The 1,674-nt window shown below is 41.8% G+C and overlaps 1 protein-coding gene across 1 annotated transcript; it reads left to right on the top strand.

Annotated features, from left to right (window-relative positions):
* Positions 1 to 6: 6 nt before the first annotated feature.
* Positions 7 to 1,671, top strand: LOC129579905 (uncharacterized; the record flags this gene model as incomplete). The annotated part of the gene is given in 4 exon segments (XM_055470090.1): positions 7 to 179; positions 261 to 789; positions 875 to 1,101; positions 1,178 to 1,671. Coding segments are annotated over 4 exon segments (1,423 nt in total), but the record flags the coding sequence as incomplete, so codon positions are not given.
* Between the last annotated feature and the right edge of the window lie 3 nt (positions 1,672 to 1,674).

Raw genomic sequence — 1,674 nt, 5'->3', positions numbered from 1 at the left:
AATCAGTTCGACCAAGTGAAGTGCCGATCGACACAAGTTTATTGGTGTACATTCGAAGCTATGCAAGGCAGACTGGTACTAAATTCATGTGCCTAGAAGGTGGTTGTGGCGCATGCATCGTCAATATTTCAGGCATTATAACACCGGCCGGAGTCTCTCGAACGATTGCCGTTAATTCAGTGCGTTCGATTTTTCCTTAATAATCAATGGCATGTGTATACTTTATTTCTTCTTGTCAATTTTTCAAATGAAATTTATAGTGTCTCTGGCCTGTGTACGCATGTGATGGTTTGAATGTTACAACGATCGAAGGAATTGGCAATCTGAAAAATGGGTATCATCCAGTTCAAAAAGCCCTGTACCACTTCAATGGCACGCAATGTGGATACTGTTCGCCTGGCATGGTAATGAACATGTACAGTTTGTTGCAAGCGATGGACGGTAAGGTATCAATGCAACAAGTGGAGAATTCATTTGCTGGCAATCTGTGTCGCTGTACGGGCTATCGACCGATTTTGGATGCATTCAAATCGCTTGCATCAGACTCATCCACGACTGATATTGAGGATCTAACGCTCGATTTGTGTCGAATGAACAAAAATCGAAAATGCTCTTCTGAAGATCGTTGCCACCAAGAATGTGTGTCGAACCGAAATACCTCGCTAGAAATCAATGCAGACGATGGAAAAGTTTGGCTGAGACCGAACAGTTTATCGGAATTACTCAAAATATTCACGACCAAAACCATGAAATCGGAGTACATGTTGGTTGCTGGCAACACTGCTCACGGTGAATACACAATTTTCATTTAAAGACCGTTTTTTTACATTTTAATAAATATTTAATACGCTCTGGGCTGATTGAAATCTTCAAGGTGTGTACCGTCGTTCTGAAAATATTAGTGTTTTTATTGACATAAAATCCATTCCGGAGCTTCACACAATGAAGGCCGACGAATCGTCGCTGAGCTTCGGTGGAAATGTTTCGCTTAATGAGTTGATGGACACGCTAAATGGTGCAGCCACCAAGTGTGATAAGTACACTTATGGAACAGAGCTGGCCAAGCATATCGATCTGGTTGCTACGATTCCAGTTCGAAATGTGAATGCTCAAAATATTTTAAACATCTTTCGATTTTCAGTCTATATCTGTTGATTATTTTCAAATACAATTGCAGGCGGGGACGATTGCAGGAAATCTGAGCATAAAGCATGCTCATCCCGAATTTCCATCGGATATATTTTTGTTGTTAGAAACGATTGGAGCTGGATTAAAGATCGCTTCTGTCGACGGCTTAGTTCGAACGTATTCACCGCAAGAGTATCTGTCACTGGACATGGCTCAAAAAGTCATTATAAGCATTGTCTTCCCCAAACTATCGCCCGACCAATTTCTGTTTCGATCTTACAAAATTATGCCTCGCACACAAAACGCGCATGCAATGGTCAATGCTGCATTTCTCCTCGAATTCGAGACAAAGGATGGGAAAAGTGCCGTAAAATCCTGTCGAATTTGTTACGGTGGTATCAATCCAAAGTTCGTACACGCTGAAGCCACTGAAAAGCTCTTGACTGGCATCGATGACTTTTATACCGAGGAAGTTTTGCAAGAAGCCATAAAATCATTGCAAAACGAAGTACAACCCGACTCAGTTCTACCAGATCCACCAGCCGA

This window comes from Sitodiplosis mosellana, unplaced genomic scaffold (assembly GCF_009176505.1).
Source record: "Sitodiplosis mosellana isolate CC-2019 unplaced genomic scaffold, AAFC_SMos_1.0 Smas_scaffold_6734, whole genome shotgun sequence".
NCBI classification, from domain to species: domain Eukaryota; kingdom Metazoa; phylum Arthropoda; class Insecta; order Diptera; family Cecidomyiidae; genus Sitodiplosis; species Sitodiplosis mosellana.
This window is presented reverse-complemented; position numbering and strand designations above follow the sequence as displayed.